Source organism: Taudactylus pleione, unplaced genomic scaffold (assembly GCF_031769625.1).
Source record: "Taudactylus pleione unplaced genomic scaffold, aTauple2 ptg000041l, whole genome shotgun sequence".
In the NCBI taxonomy this organism is placed as follows: Eukaryota; Metazoa; Chordata; class Amphibia; order Anura; family Myobatrachidae; genus Taudactylus; species Taudactylus pleione.
The window spans coordinates 49,681,700-49,697,259 of NW_028284443.1; the positions used below are offsets into that span (position 1 = coordinate 49,681,700).

General features: G+C 43.9%; 1 protein-coding gene across 1 annotated transcript in view; it reads left to right on the forward strand.

The window, feature by feature from the left end:
- The first annotated feature begins 14,555 nt into the window (after positions 1 to 14,555).
- Positions 14,556 to 15,560, forward strand: part of F10 (coagulation factor X) — a 70,540-nt gene continuing 69,535 nt past the window's right edge. The window contains exon 1 of the mRNA XM_088456808.1: positions 14,556 to 14,775. Within this exon, the coding sequence (XP_088312934.1) occupies positions 14,700 to 14,775 (76 nt within the window). The 5' untranslated portion in view covers positions 14,556 to 14,699. The remainder of the gene's footprint in view (positions 14,776 to 15,560) is intronic.

The following is a 15,560-nucleotide window of genomic DNA, read 5'->3' on the forward strand; positions in this document are numbered from 1 at the left end:
ATTTTAAGAAAAATTGGACGTGCTCTGAAAGTGCTAAAAAATTAAATAAAATTAGCGCCCCCCAAAAATAAATCTCTCTCCTCCATTGGAATACCAAAAATCTTGCACCTGCTGGAAAAACTTTGTGGTGCGAGAATGTTTTGGTAAATTCACAGCTAATTGAATATGCCCCACAGTCGTATAAGGTGTAATGTGGATTAATGTCATCTACAATGAGTAAACTCATTTGAGTCAGCACTGTGGATATTAATTACCCCCAATGTTTCTGCTGCCACTACCCATTATGTATGCCATTTTTAGTCCTATGGAGGGGCACCTCCTCTCATTTTGAAGAGGTGTCTCCCATGCATACAATACACTGGAATATTAGTTTCCACATGGGAGTTTTATATGCAGCAGCTGCACTTTTCCCTTGTAGTAACTATGAGAAGGCTGTACCACTTTGGGCTCTATTCATCATCACTTAATTTCTACAAAAGCAGGTGATAATGAAAATTTGTAGAAATTAAGTTTTCGGGCCATTCATCAAAAAGGTAATGCAGGAGATATCACAGTTGTCTCCTGCTTGCCTTTCTCCCCTCAAATGGCCCCCTGTCCCCATACACTAGTATGGGGAAAGGAATTCATCAAGCCCTGAAAATACAATATTTTCAGAGCTTGATTGCAGGAGCATTCGCCTTCTTCAGATGGTGAATGCTCCCGTAATCCGCTCCTTACCTATGGGATGGAGTCCCGGGATTCCTTTCGGATCCCTCCACCACTGTCCGGCTCCCTCCGCTGGACACCGGGACTTCAACTGATGAATTGCTCCGGTGCTAGTGGTGAATTCCAGTGTTTATTATTGGGGTCCGGAGTTTGGACCCCAATAATTAACATGATGAATGGGGCCCAAAGGGCTTCTTGGCAGAAAACAAGAATCACTAGCAATAGTGAAATTCCAGTAGTACTTAGAAGGAATAATAGTATTCACCTATAATGTGTTCTTATACATTATTTAAGTAAGCTCTAATATATATCTTTGCATACAGTATGTAATGTATGAAGCCTTTTTATTAACTGTTTATATTGAAAACATTTTGGTTTACAAGTTACAAATACAATAAACACTGAAACCAAACCGTAGTGTAGAAACATTGAAAAACAGGTTCAAATAGCAAGAAATCCTGAGAAATACCACAAAAAAAGGCATTGTGTTGTGAAAAACCACATATATAAAGCCTTTTCTGATATTAAACAATAGTTACAGATCACAAAATAGTTTGGAGTGCAAGGGGCGTAACTAGTAGGTATTTGAAGCACTCATAAGAATAGTTTGTAAGGGTCCCTATGTAGCACCCAATGATGAAAAATGTATATAACACATGTAACTTTGACAAAGAAGATGGGGCCCCCTCTCAGCCTGGGCCCCATAGCCAAGGGCGGCCCTAAGCAATTTGATGCCCTAAGCAGGATTTTTGTTGGTGCCCCTAGTAGATAATCCCACCACCAAGTTTAGTGATTATACACGGACACCAAAAATAACACATTGGTTTATGGCTTATTTTTTATTGTTAAAGAAACACGAGCCAAACACACAAAATATATACAGCGCCGGCAGGGACGCTGAGAAGGGGGGGAGTGGGTACTAATTACCCGCCCCCTCCATCCCTCTTATCACAGCAGCCCAGCACATACTGCTGTGTGCTGGGCTGCAGTGGGAGACTGGTCGCAGCTGCTGAGCAGCAGCCTCCTATGCCTGTGGGGGGGATCGATCACGCTGATCGAGTCCCCCCTACCTGGCTTTGAGCTGGGCTGGGGGCTCACAGCACCCCCTCCCAAGCGCACTACAATTTTTTTTTTTAAGTCCTAAGGTGGCGTGGCCACACCTCCCGTGATTAGACCATGTCCCCTTCACTCAGGCTCGGCCGGCCTCTCTACACCCCTGAGCACTGGCCCGACCATTAAGCAGAGTATGCTGGCATGTAGGGTGCCAGGGTTCCTGCAGGGCGTAGAATAGAAAACCTCACCCACCCATCTTGCCCTCGGCTCGCACTGAAGTAAGGGGAAAGAGAGGGAGGACAGTGGAGGGAGGTGCTGGGATGTGCAGCTTTCCAGTTGTAATCAGGACTGTACGCCCCTGAATATATATCTATCTAGGCATTCTCCTTAGTTATGGCCCACGGCGCAGAGGTGAACAGCATAAAATGAGTCAGTCAGACTCATTATACTGTTGCCTGCTGCGGGCCCCTTCATTACGGCGGGCCCAGGTCGGTACAATATACTGGCTGCACAGCCACTAGTTCCGCCTCTGACCCAGCACATCTCTCCTTGTCTCACAGCACAGCACCCATCACCCAGCAGCACAGATCACAGAGGCAGCCAACAGCACCCATCACCCACACAGCAATCTTCATCCAGCACCCCTCACCCAGCACAGCACCCCTCATACAGAACACAGCAACACCCAACACCAATCACCCCTCACCCGGCCAGCACACAGCACCAGCACCCCTCACAGCAGTTAGCTAAGCACCCCTCACTACATGCTGAGCTGATTTTAATCAAAACATGTTTATAGCACAGTCACTTCACAAAGGCCCATGGGAGAGGGAGCTGCTGTGGTTGGGCATGTGCAGCAGCCCACCTCCAGAGACCAGTGGCCATTTTGTTCATGCCCAGTGCCCCCACTGTGCAGAGTCTGCTACTCTGCTCCTGACTCCCTGGACTTGCTTGCTCAGGCAGCGGCAGACTGCTGTTCCTGGCTGTGAGCTGCCTGCTGCAGCTGCTGCCCGATCGGAGCTGACAGCTCTGATTGCGGTCGCTTAACCACTAGCAGAGCTTTGCCGTTGAAGTGCCCCGTCCCTGCAACCGCCATTAATTTCTGCCGCTGCCTGCCCACTCACTGCTGCTGCTGCTGGGCCTGATCGGAGCTCAGCTGGCAGCTCTTGCTGACAGCAAACAATGAACGCTGCACAACATCAGTAGAATCGTCCCCAGCCAGCAGCAGGTGCCCCAAACCTCTGCCGGCCCTAGGCAGGCTTGGATGCACCATGGCATTCCAAATGCCCTAGGCATTAATTTAGTTTGCCTATGCCTAATGCCGGCTCTGCCCATAACAGCTGCACCCATTGCACCTATGGGTGCTAAAACATTGCTATTTGTGCAAATACGCCTAATTACCAGACCTGTGCATAGCAAGGGGCACAACTACAGCACATTTTCACTGTGGTTATCATTTGCTGATGGTTTCAGCAGCTTAGATTAACTATATTAGTTTGGAGATCTTTCCAGTCCTCCACAATAATCTACCCATTTTCCACCAAAAACCCGGGTCCGACCTGGGTTTTCGGACATGGGGCCTGATTCAGACCCACTCACGAGCGGCTGTCCGCTCGCAAGTGGATCGATGTTCTGGACTGAGCATGCGCACGACGGAGGGAGCTCCGTCGTGCGCATGCGCCAGACGCGACGAGCGAAGGAAAGTCCTTCGCTCGTTGTGTCTGATCAAAGGGGGCGTGCTGTCAATGTTGATTGACAGCACGCCCCCTTTGGTAGGTGTGCCTCCCTGACGGGGACGTTCCCATGGGAACGCCTCCCGTCAGAAGCCGGCCCACTGACATCACTAGTGATGTCAGTGGGAGTGATTTTGGCTCTGATAGAGCCAAAATCACTCCGGAGCTTGCGGTTGAAAACCTCAACCGCAGGCTCCGGCTCGCAGTTTCGATGGTCGCGATGGTCAAGACCATCGCGGCCATCAAACTGCACGCTCGTATAGCCTGTGGGTGGTGACCCACAGCTATACGAGCGTCCAGGAGGACGCTCCATTTTCATGGAGGCCGGCCCTCATTCAGAGCGTGCGCTCTGCTCAGAGCGTACGGCTCTGAATGAGGGCCATGGTTCCAACACAGGTCAGACCCCGGTTACATTGCACTTTTGATCTGGGTTATTCCCAGATCAGCCCTGTTCACAATGAACCCGGGTCTGCCTTGCTAAACATGTGAGGTCATAAAAAGTGGGAGGTGTCTGCTCCACAACCACCAACCAGCTCATTTTAGGCATGACCCAGGTCGCGCCATTTACACTGCACTATTACCTAGGTCCATCATGGGTAGGACCCTGGTAGCTACCTGGGTTGGATTCCCGGTCACTTGACCCGGGTTATTTTTCAGGGACCCTTTTCCACTGAGCCATGATCCCGGCAATAACCCGGGTTATTGCAGCAGTGGAAAAGGGGTATCAGTAATCTTGTCTGACATGGGAGAAATTCACCAAAACAATCTATACATCTCCAAAACGAATTGTAGGCAACATCAGAAGTTTTCACAACCAATATAATGTTATAGCAAGAAATTGTCAGCAGTGCGTCCTGACATAGCTGCCTAGCAAGTTCCCAGAATGACTGCGCTGTTTGTATAAATTCTCTCACTTTACCACTAGAGAATTTCTGCAATAAAACCTACAGACTACAATGTTTGCAGGAAACAGTAGCCCAGGCTTATCTTATTTCCTTGCACATAGTTTTCTTCCTGGATGTAAGGTCCATACATTTCTGGGAATAAAATTTAGAAATTTACAGATTTTTAAAAGGACTTTGCAATAATCAGTGTGTAGTATAAACATTGTTCTGTTTCACGGTTACTTTACATGCGGCTATTTTACAATGACCAAAATGTTATATCTGTATATAAAAATCAATTTCCAAAATTAAACATTGAGGCTGGTCCATGAACAGCGACAGTAATAAAAGTAACCTCCTTGAATGTTATTTATATAAACAATGATTAATGGGGTAATCACATAAGATCAGTCTTAAATCATATAATAAGCCCAGAATGAGGAATCCTAACACTTTATTAAGCCTAATATCCAGCATTAACAAGGCAACATCATCCACATGAAACACATAGGTATTACACCCAAGTGCCTAACCCCCCCGTAAGTGCCTAACCCTAACCCCCCCATAAGTGCCTAACCCTAAACCCCCCTTCCCCTAGCCTAAACCTAACCCTCCCGGGGGGGTGCCTAACCCTAACCTCCCCCCGGGGGTGCCTAACCCTAACCCCCCCTTCCCCTAGCCTAACCCTAACCCTCCCAGGGGGGTGCCTAACCCTAAAGCCCTAAAACCTAACCCTCTCCCCCACCCGGCTCCCGGCTTACCTTCGTTCGGTATGCCGGGTGTCGGTCTCCCGGCGTAGGTCTAATGACTGGCATCGGGATTTCGACGCCTGTCATTAGTACTTTTCCGGGATTAGACAGTCGGGGTGCCGGCGGTCGGCATATAGACCGTCGGCTTCCTGACTACATCCCCACAGAATTTTCCTCTTGCCTCCAGTGATCAATGGTTTCTATATGTGCCTCCCACTTTTTAAGGGGCCAAAAGTAATGGGACTATCAACTCAAAAGCTATTTCATGGACAGGTGTGGGCTATTCCCTCTTATTTCATTATCAATTAAGCAGGTAAAAGGTCTGGAGTTGATTCTAGGTGTGACAATTGCATTTGGAATCAGTTGCTGTCGACTCTCAATATGAGATCCAAAGAGCTGTCACTATCAGTGAAGCAAGCCATCATTAGGCTGAAAAATCAAAACAAACCCATCAGCGAGATAGCAAAAACATTAGGTGTGGCCAAATCAACTGTTTGGAGCATTCTTAAAAAGAAAGAACGCACCGGAGAGCTCAGCAACACCAAAAGATCCGGAAGACCACGGAAAACAACTGTTGTGGATGACAGAAGAATTATATCCCTGGTGAAGAAAAACCCCTTCACAACAGTTGGCCAAATCAAGAACACTCTCCAGGAGGTAGGTGTATATGTGTCAAAGTCAACAATCAAGAGAAGACTTCACAAGAGTGAATATAGAGGGTTCACCACAAGATGTAAACCATTGGTGAGCCTCAAAAACAGGAAGACCAGATTTTAGTTTGCCAAACAACATCTAAAAAAGCCGTTACAGTTCTGGAACAACATCCTATGGACAGATGAGACAAAGATCAACTTGTACCAGAGTGATGTTGTGATGCAGTGTATAACTTGTCTGCTTTGAGATTATTTTTGCATAAAATTAGTCATTCATTATACGTGGGTACACTACAGTTATGGCAAATTCATGACTATAATATTACATTTAGATATGGCTAGACAGGCAAATATTGAGGTATTACCATTCTTTTTGGGGGATGCAGAGCTTCTCTAATGTGCAGATCTGATCCTGATGTGGTGTAACGTCGGAATATTATTGGAAGCAGTGAGTGAATTCATACCTGGGTCACGTATCTGCACCTTTTCAAAAACAACCACAGAAACAATCACAAAATATTAAACACATGAAAACATGGCCTGCTGGCAGTCTGACTTCCCCAAAATTGTTTAGATTATTAAATGACAATGAAAGTAGCAGCTGAATTACTTTCCACATTCCATAAAAAAATTCCTTATAACTTTGTTCAATAAAACCACCTACCTGCTCTCTTTTGTTCTACTGCATACTTATAGCTTTATTTCTGTGATGGCTGCACTAATAGGTAGCTGTAAGTATGGGGCTGTTTTGGATAAAGTTTATATTTAAAACAAAACTAATGTATTTGAATAATGGGTATGGCCTTTAATCATCAGCACTGAGGAAATTATGATTTAATGAAGAGCAGGTGAAATAATGCATTCTATGTTTAGGATGACATTGCTCCTAACCTTGGATACCCAATATGAATGAATATTGCCATAACCAATGTTTACACCACATCCATGATACATCAATAACTGGCTGTGTAAGAGAAACAAGTGGTCTCTTTGTAGCAGGTAGGACTACTGTTGTACACTATAGAGCAGCCCTACACCGTTCAATATAGAGAAGCCCTACCCTGTACATTATAGAGCAGCCCTACACTATAGAGCAGAAGTGCACTATACAATATAGAGCAGCCCTACACCGTTCAATATAGAGAAGCCCTACACTATAGAGCAGAAGTGCACTATACAATATAGAGCAGCCCTACACTATACAATATAGAGCAGCCCTACACTTTATAATATGGAGCAGCCCTACACCGTTCAATATAGAGAAGCCCTACCCTGTACAATATACAGCAGCCCTACGCTATAGAGCAGAAGTGCACTATACAATATAGAGCAGCCCTACACTATACAATATAGAGCCGTCCTACACTATATAATATGGAGCAGCCCTACACCGTTCAATATAGAGAAGACCTACCCTGTACAATATACAGCAGCCCTACACTATAGAGCAGAAATGCACTATACAATATAGAGCAGCCTTACACTTTACAATATAGAGCAGCACTACACTGTACAATACAGAGTAGCCCTACACTGTACAATACAGGGAAGCTCTACTCTGTACAATATAGAGTAGCCCTACACTGTACAATATAGAGCTGCACTACACTGTACAATACACAGTAGCCCTACACTGTACAATACAGAGAAGCTCTACACTGTACAGAGCTCTACACTGTACAATACAGAGAAGCTCTACACTGTACAATATAGAGCAGCACTACACTGTACAATACAGAGTAGCCCTACACTGTACAATACAGAGAAGCTCTACACTGTACAATATAGAGCAGCCCTACACTGTACAATATAGAGTAGCACTACACTATACACTATAGAGCAGCAGGGGCACCGAGAGGAGGGGGGGCGGGTACTAATTGCCCAGGCCCAGTCTTGCTGGAAGGGCCCGGGTCTGGCACCAATCCCCCTCCCTCTTACGTCACAGCAGCCCAGCACACAGCACTGGGAGACTGCTCATGGCTGCTAAAGCAGCAGCCGGAGCAGTTTTACTATGCCTATGGGGGGAGCGATTGCGCCCCTTATTGGCTGTGCGCCAGGCTGAGGGGCACACAGCGCAATGATTTTTTTGTCTTTTTTCCTAAGGGGGCCATGGCCACGCCTCTAGCGGTTAGGCCACACCCCTTGTCACCTGGGCCTGGCCCAGCTGTCGGCCGCCCTGTAGAGCAGCCCTACACTGTACAGTATAGATCAGCCCTACACTGTACAGTATAGAGCAGCCCTATACTGTACAATATAGAGCAGCACTACACTGTACAATATAAAGAAGCCCAACACTGTACAATATAGAGCAGCACTACACTATACACTATAGAGCAGCCCTACACTGTACAATATAGAGTAGCAATACACTATACAGCAGCCCTACACTGTACTACAGTCAGGTGCATAAATATTGGGACATTTACAGAATTTTCATATTTTGGCCTCTATTCACCACCACAATGGCTTTGAAATGAAACAAACAAGATGTGCTTTAACTGCAGACTTTCAGATTTAATTTGAGGGTAATTACATGCAAATCAGGTGAACGGTGTAGGAATTACAATGGTTTCTATATGTGCCTCCCACTTTTTAAGGGGCCAAAAGTAATGGGACTATCAACTCAAAAGCTATTTCATGGACAGGTGTGGGCTATTCCCTCTTATTTCATTATCAATTAAGCAGGTAAGAGGTCTGGAGTTGATTCTAGGTGTGACAATTGCATTTGGAATCAGTTGCTGTCGACTCTCAATATGAGATCCAAAGAGCTGTCACTATCAGTGAAGCAAGCCATCATTAGGCTGAAAAATCAAAACAAACCCATCAGCGAGATAGCAAAAACATTAGGTGTGGTCAAATCAACTGTTTGGAGCATTCTTAAAAAGAAAGAACGCACCGGAGAGCTCAGCAACACCAAAAGATTCGGAAGACCACGGAAAACAACTGTTGTGGATGACAGAAGAATTATATCCCTGGTGAAGAAAAACCCCTTCACAACAGTTGGCCAAATCAAGAACACTCTCCAGGAGGTAGGTGTATATGTGTCAAAGTCAACAATCAAGAGAAGACTTCACAAGAGTGAATATAGAGGGTTCACCACAAGATGTAAACCATTGGTGAGCCTCAAAAACAGGAAGACCAGATTTTAGTTTGCCAAACAACATCTAAAAAAGCCATTACAGTTCTGGAACAACATCCTATGGACAGATGAGACAAAGATCAACTTGTACCAGAGTGATGGGAAGAGAAAAGTATGGAGAAGGAAAGGAACTGTTCATGATCCAAAACATACCACCAGTGAAGCATGGTGGTGGTACTGTCATGGCGTGGGCATGTATGGCTGCCAATGGAACTGGTTCCCTTGTATTTATTGATGATGTGACTACTGACAAAAGCAGCAGAATGAATTCTGAAGTGTTTCAGGCAATATTATAATTATATGCTCATATTCAGTCTAATGCTCCAGAACTCATTGGACGGCGCTTCACAGTGCAGATGGACAATGACCCGAAGCATACTGCAAAAGCAACCGAAGAGTTTTTTAAGGCTAAAAAGTGAAATGTTATGCAATGGCCAAGTCAATCCCCTGACCTGAATCCGATTGAGCATGTATTAAACTTGATGAAGACAAAGCTGAAGGGAAAATGCCCCAAGAACAAGCAGGAAGTGAAGACATTTGCAGTAGAGGCCTGGCAGAGCATCACCAGGGATGAAACCCAGCGTCTGGTGATGTCTATGCGTTACAGACTTCAGGCTGTAATTGCCTGCAAAGGATTTGCAACAAAGTATTAAAAAGTGAAAGTTAGATTTAGGATTGCTTAGTTTGTCCCATTACTTTTGGCCCCTTAAAAAGTGGGAGACACATATAGAAACCATTGTAATTCCTACACCGTTCACCTGATTTGGATATAATTACCCTCAAATTAAATCTGAAAGTCTGCAGTTAAAGCACATCTTGTTTGTTTCATTTCAAAGCCATTGTGGTGGTGAATAGAGGCCAAAATATGAAAATTCTGTCAATGTCCCAATATTTATGCACCTGACTGTATATACTATAGACACTATACACTATAGAGCAGCCCTACACTGTACAATATAGAGCAGCACTACACTATAGAGCAGCCCTACACTGTACAATATAGAGTAACAATACACTATAGAGCAGCCCTACACTGTACTATATAGAGCAGCCCTACACTGTACAATATAGAGCAGCACTACACTGTACAATATAGAGCAGCACTACATTGTACACTATAGAGAAACCCTACACTGTACAATATAGAGCAGCCCTTTGAATTTTTATATATTTTTAATTTTTATTTAAACAGAAATTGTTGTATGTTTTTTGAGGTCTGGTGAAATGAACAACATACCGCTAAGACCTTTTTTTTTAATCATATACAGATTAAGAAATAAAATTACGGTTTTATAAAGAAATTAGTCTATATCCACAATTATTTTTGGAGGGGTACATTCATACAAATAATTTTTACAGGGGGTGACCTGTCTGCTGTAGGGATACGTTCATACAAATAATTTTTACAGGGGATGCCCTGTCTGATGTAGGGGTATGCTCATACAAATAATTTTTCCAGGGGCTGTCCTGTCTGATGTAGGGGTAGGCTTATACAAATAATTTTTTACAGGGGTTGTATGCTGCCTTTCATCAAACTAATTTTTACAGGGGCTGTCCTGTGGGTTGTACGCTACCCTTCATCAAAGTAATTTTTAAAGGGGGTGCCCTGTGTGCTGTAGGGGTACACTTATACAAATAATTTTTACAGGGGGTGCTCTGTCTGCTGTAGGGGTATGCGCATACAAATTATATTTACAGGGGGTGCCCTGTCTGCTGTAGGGGTATGCTCATACAAATTATTTTTACAGGGGCTGTCCTGTCTGCTGTATAGGTACGCTCATATAAATAATTTTTACAGGGGCTGCCCTGTTTGCTGTAGCGGTATGCTCTTACAAATAATTTTTACAGCGGGTTCCCTGTCTGCTGTAGGGGTACGCTCATACAAATAATTTTTCCAGGGGCTGTCCTGTCTGCTGTAGGGGTACGCTCATACAAATAATTTTTACAGGGAATGCCCCGTCTGCTGTAGGGGTATGCTCATACAAATATTTTCTACAGAGGGTACCCTGTCTGCTGTAGGGGTACGCTCATACAACTAATTTTTACAGGGGCTGCCCTGTCTGCTGTAGGGGTAGGGGTATGCTCTTACAAATAATTTTTACAGGGGGTTCCCTGTCTGCTGTAGGGGTAGGCGCATACAAATAATTTTTACAGGAGTTGTACGTTGCCCTTCATCAAAGTAATTTTTACAGGGGCTGTCCTGTGGGTTGTACGCTGCCCTTCATCAAATTAATTTTACAGGGGCTGTCCTGTGGGTTGTATGCTGCCCTTCATCAACATCATTTTTACATTGGCTGTCCTGTGGGTTGAACGCTGCCCTTCGTAAAAGTAATTGTACGCTGCACTTCATCAAACTAATTTTAACAGGGGTTGTATGCTGCCCTTCATCAAACTAATTTTTACAAGGTGCCGTCCTGTGGTTGTACGCTGCCCTTCATCAAAGTCATTTTTAAAGGAGGTGCCCTGTCTGCTGTAGGGGTACGCTTATACAAATAATTTTTACAGGGGGTGCCCTGTCTGCTGTAGGGGTATGCTCACACAAATAATTTTTACAAGGGCTACCCTGCCTGCTCTAGGGGTACGCTCATACAAATAATTTTTACAGGGGCTGCCCTGTCTGCTGTAGGGGTAGGGGTATGCTCTTACAAATAATTTTTACAGGGGGTTACCTGTCTGCTGTAGGGGTAGGCTCATACAAATAATTTTTACAGTGGTTGTACGCTGCCCTTCATCAACATAATTTTTACATTGGCTGTCCTGTGGGTTGAATGCTGCTCTTCATAAAAGTAATTTTTACAGGGGTTGTCCGCTGCCCTTCATCAAACTAATTTTTACAGGGGTTGTATGCTGCCCTTCATCAAACTAATTTTTACAGGGGTTGTACGCTGCCCTTCATCAAACTAATTTTTACAGGGGCTGTCCTGTAGGTTGTATGCTGCCCTTCATCAAAATAATTTTTACTGGGGCTGTCCTGGACAAAAGTCCATAAAAGATGATGTTTGTCCATGAAAGATGACATTTTGCCTCTTTCTGAGACTCGAATTCTGGCGGGAAAAATCCGAACTTGGCGGGAAAATCCGAACTAATCCGAGCCTGCACATCCCTAGTCTCTGCTACTGTGGTAACTCTCCTTTTGATAAAGATGAGAGCTATGGCTTCTACTGGATCAGTGGCCGGCAGAGGAATCATATCTGTGTGGGGGAGAATGATCGGATGCGTGACTGTACCGACTTTGGTGAGGCGGATAATGTGATGGCGAGTAACTGGGTAGGGCCATCATTGCTGTACTGGATCCAAGATGGGTTTCCGACCTATAGAAGTTATTCATCATTGCTTGTCTTTGAACATTGTCCGGAGAAGATTAAGATCTCTGATAGTTTGGAACAGGAGGTGAAAGTTCAGAGTATTTCGTGAACTCCCCATTGCTATCATGCCTGCGGTCATGTGTTGATGGACTGTTTCCAGTAAAACTGACATTTCCATGTGGTGAGTAGGCTGCGCTATTTGCTTCTGCGGAGCCATGGTTGCTTCCTGATCTGAATTGAAGTTTCAGCAGCCTCCTAAAGAGTTTGATTCCATTTAATAAACTCATACCATAGTCCTCATGTTTGAAATTGACAAAAGCAAATTATTTCAACTTTCCATCCTTGTCATTTGGAATTTTAACGTTAATTGCAGGACCAGCCTGCAGAAACAGCTTGAACAGGATCTCCTCTGTGGCCCTGGGATCTAAGTTCCCCACGAACAGCGTCCTATCTGCCTCGGCGGCGCCCATCTCTCTCCTGAGTCCCGTCCTGTGTGCCCAGCAGCAGTCGATGGGTGACGCGATAAGTCACCGCGCAGCGCCTTTTGGGGCTTAGTTTTTCAATCTGCCATCTTGTCTGCCACTGCAGTGCTGTGGGCCACGTGTTTGTGCGCCCACTTGTGTCGCTTAGCATAGTCATACAGCTACCTCGGTGCAACCTTTTGGCCTAAAAACAATATTGTGAGGTGTGAGGTGTTCAGAATAGACTGGAAATGAGTGGAAATGACTGTTATTGAGGTTAATAATAGCGTAGGAACAAAAAAAAAATATTCTGTGATTTTAGCTGTTTTTATGCTGTTTTAAAAAAAAATACAGATACAAAACACAAAACACGGAAGGGTGGTTTTGGCAAAACCAATCCAGATCCAAAACACAGATCCAAAACCAAAACACGAAAAGTGGCCGGTGCACACCCCTAATTCTCACAGGGAACGTAGCGCCAGCCACTTATAACTGTACAGTATAGAGCAGCCCTACACTGTACAGTATAGAGCAGCACTACATTGTACAATATAGAGAAGCCCTACACTGTACAATATAGAGCAGCCCTACCCTGTACAATATAGAGCAGCACTACATTGTACAATAGCCCTACACTGTACAATATAGAGCAGCCCTACACTGTACAATATAGAGCAGCCCTACACTGTACACTATAGAGCAGCCCTACACTGTACACTATAGAGCAGCCCTACACTATACACTATAGAGCAGACCTAAACTATACAATATAGAGCAGCCTTACACTATACAGCAGCCCTACACTATACACCATAGAGCAGCCCTACACTATACAATTTAGAGTAGCCCTAGACTATACGATATAGTCCTTTTCATATAAATCAGGGGTGGGGAAAAAAATTTCTGCCGAGGGCCATTTTGATACAGTATATATAACATTATTCGTGGGCCTGGTGCAGGCCACGCCCCCTCCATGTGATGTCACACAGGGCAGGGCCACAAACATCGGTGATTACAGCAATGGCCGGAGCATCCAGCTGTAAGGGCAGCAATGTGACTGTCTGAAGTGTCCTAAGGATGCTCCTGGTGGCACTGCTGCATAGATTCTGGCTGCAGGATGCTATTCTAGGCACCCTGCTAGCCAGATGAGGCTAGCAGAGAAAAGTTCAGAGGGCCAGACCAAATGATTCTGCGGGCCTTATATGGCCCCCGGGCCTGAGGTTCCCCATCCCTGATATAAATCATATTCCTTTTTTATCCCACCCCTAGTTCCTTTACATTTCCCCATCTCCATTAACGATACCCAATCAAAAAAGCACATTGCTCCTTCTGGTCATTTTTATTTGCTGTTTGAAGAAAAAAAACAAACCCAGATACAAATGCACAAAACCTGGTAAGTTCCCATCTCCAAGCCAATAAAACTCTGCTGTGTAGATAACAGAAAAAGTATACATTTCTGAACAAAATGAAAGTCAATAAATGTATGATTGTTTTGTCATATTTATTATTTTAAATCTTTCATAACATAAACATTAATAAAACAGAAGTACGTGAAATACATAATGGCATATATCAATGGATTTGTTTTTTTTTTGGGGGGGGGGGGGAGGGAAGATTAAGACCCATAACTGTTAGTCTGGATAGCAGCCTGTCCATTTGTCAGTACACAATCTGTTCTTTGTCCTTTTCATATGTAAACAAAGTAAATACAACGTATCAGAATTGATAGGCACATATTGTATAACAGACACAAACACGTTGCATTCACAAGGTCCAATGGCCACACAGCCATGTCTGTATTAGCGGAATTCATTTCTTCCTAACAATGTATTTTGTGTGAGAAGCACATTAATGCAATGTAGCTATAGCTGAGGGACTGCACAGGTTTCTTTCCAGTGTTTTGTTCTCCGGGCAGGAATTTCCTAATTTCCCTTGCAAGCTGGAGCTTGAACTCTTGACTCTTTTTGTCACATTAGCCGCCCAAAAGGGAATAAGAACATTTCATTCCATATAACATATGATCATGGCTGGAAGGGTGTACCTGATACTTCTTATATCTCTGCCTGTCGTGCTCCTTCAGCAGGCAGATAATGGTAAGAATCATACTTATGTGTGGTGTATGTCATCTTGTGCTGTACTGTTATGTATGGAATACAGAGGGGGTGATAAAGCTATTTCAGTTATCAGGGATCTGAGGAACAATTACTTAGTGCAATGATATTGTTGCATGAATTTATGAGGCACATAACAAAAACAGCTTCATGCAGGGTGTATTTCACTAAAACAGAAAAGGATTTGCCAGTATCTGATGTCACCGAGCCGTAAAAAAATATAGTAATAAATGAGTGCTGTGCAGATATATGCTGTAGTACCAATTACGCAACCAAAAATTGTACAATAATATCTGATTATATATAGCTCAGAGTCAACAACTACAGTGAGCTCTATTTAGAATTATAATACTGCAGTGTGACTTATTATAAAGGTAAGATCTTTTTAGGGGATAAATGGGTTAATTTAGCAATTATAAGTTCTACCTTATATACAATTGTTTGCTAGATACAGCCCACAATAGAGTGTATCTAGTAGCGTCACTGTCTTCAGGGAGCTGGGCTTATACAGTCATCTGTCTAGTCAATATTAGGGGTTTGTGACGCATTATTAAGGGTTTGCCGAAGTCTGTCAGCCAAGATGTAACATGCTGCAGGAAGGTAAGTGCTTCTATTAGCCATTATATCTATCAAACAATTATACAGAGGATAAAGGTTATATTTGTACAATAGAGCTCCTGCAGTCTATTTTGCTAATTTAACCACTAAAAATATCTTCTACCACATTGGCCATTTCCTTTAACCATATATATGAATGAAACAGAGTT